We start from the raw sequence: 1,798 nt of genomic DNA on the forward strand, positions 1-1,798 counted from the left end.
GAAAGACGCTCTGCGTCCATGCCCAACGAGCGAGAAGTCGCTGCGACGAACCGACGTCACGTTCCTAGACCACGCCCTTCTCGACGGCATCAGACCAGCAGCTCCAGCTCCAGCAGCGACGACCGGATGCAGCGTGAACGTGGTGGCATTGAACGAGGCCAGGAGGCCACCGAGGAGGCTTCATCGCAACTCAGCTATTGGTACTTGATCAAGCACGGGTACACCGAGCTGGTACATCTGATCATCCGGCCGCCACGTACAGATTACGACCTCGAGGATCTAGGACCGGACGAGTTCTCCTTTGTAGGACGGTCTTTTGTTCGAGAAGACTTTACTGTGGTGAACGATCGTAGACAGAAGCTCGTGTGCTCGCATTGGAGACCAGCGACTCCTCCAACAACGCAGTTGCTGCCATGTGTTGTCTACTTACACGGCAATTCTTCGTGTCGGTTAGAAGCACTGGGAGTCCTGCGAACATGTTTGGCTGCTGGTCTTTCGGTTGCTGCGTTCGATACAGCTGGATGTGGCAAGTCTGATGGGGAATATATTTCTCTTGGATACTACGAACGTGACGACTTGAGAGATGTCGTAACGTATTTGCGAGCTAAAAAGAATATTGGAGCTGTTGCTTTATGGGGAAGGAGTATGGGAGCAGCCACAGCGTTGCTTCATGCGGATAGAGACCCGTCGATTGCAGGGATTGTCGTGGATAGCGCCTTTGCCAGTCTGGAACAGCTCGTGGAAGAAGTGGTGGAACGTGGACGACAGGAAGGATTGACATTACCGGGGTTTCTGGTGAAAATCGTGTTGAAATTTATCCGTTCGTCAGTTAAAAAGCGTGCACATTTTAACTTACGACGGCTGGCTCCGATTGATCACGCTCCGGTGTCGTTTGTACCGGCGCTTTTTGTTGCTGCGGAGCACGATTCGTTCATTGCACCGCATCACAGTGACCAGATCTTCGCAGCGTACGGCGGAGACAAGAATCTCGTAAAAGTAGACGGCGATCACAACAGTTCAAGGCCGCAATTTTTACTCGACTCGGCGGCTATTTTCCTGCAGACTGCATTGCAAGTGGATGCAGCGGCGACTGCGCAGTTGAGCTCTTTCGCTGATGGCATTACAGGAGGCGGAGGTCGTGTGCCTTGGGAAGGCGCTGTGGGGCGCACGTCGTCTCTCTCCATGTGCTCTTCACCTGCATCATCCTACCGCATGACGATGGATTTGGATGCAAGATACTCGGGCAAGAACTCGATGATGGTGCCGATGGAGCCGTGGTCTTGTCCTTCCTGCACATTTGTCAATCGGCCATTATCCATGCAGGTAAGACGCGTTATGATTTTTGTTGCGATGGTTCTTCAAAGTACTTATTATTTTTTGTTGGGTTTTGTTAGTGTGAAATGTGCCGGAATATCTACTTCCCTGATGATAATGATGATATTGAAGACGCTGGAGACGAAGAAGATGACGCTCTTAGTAGTGGAGCACGAAGACGGGCATTGACTACTGGTGTGAGACCTCCTCCAGCCCCCCAAGGTTCTCGGAGACGAACTCTAGAAGCACTACCGTCACCCAGTCCGTCATTCGTGTCATCGACGTCAGCACAGCGACCCGTTCACTCTGAGCGATCAGTAGGAGTGGCGACGGTAACTACAGCGGCGACGTCAGTATCTTCGCGGATGTCATCACCATAGGTCATAGGAAAAAAAAAGAGTCAAGTCTTGCAAGTTTTTGAGTAGATCCACGATCACCACCAAGCGACTACAAAGAAGTAAACAAGTTTGGATGAGAGCCAATG

The 1,798-nt window shown here is 51.6% G+C and overlaps 1 protein-coding gene across 1 annotated transcript in view; it reads left to right on the forward strand.

Annotated features, from left to right (window-relative positions):
* The window catches only part of PPTG_18194 (hypothetical protein), a 1,900-nt gene extending 102 nt beyond the window's left edge, over window positions 1-1,798 (forward strand). The window contains exons 1-2 of the mRNA XM_008916309.1: window positions 1-1,323; window positions 1,395-1,798. The exon at window positions 1-1,323 is cut by the window's left edge and continues 102 nt beyond it. Of these exons, the coding sequence (XP_008914557.1) occupies window positions 19-1,323; window positions 1,395-1,694 (1,605 nt within the window). The 5' untranslated portion in view covers window positions 1-18 and the 3' untranslated portion in view covers window positions 1,695-1,798. The remainder of the gene's footprint in view (window positions 1,324-1,394) is intronic.

This window comes from Phytophthora parasitica (genome assembly GCF_000247585.1).
Source record: "Phytophthora parasitica INRA-310 unplaced genomic scaffold supercont2.81, whole genome shotgun sequence".
Taxonomy (NCBI): domain Eukaryota; phylum Oomycota; class Peronosporomycetes; order Peronosporales; family Peronosporaceae; genus Phytophthora; species Phytophthora nicotianae.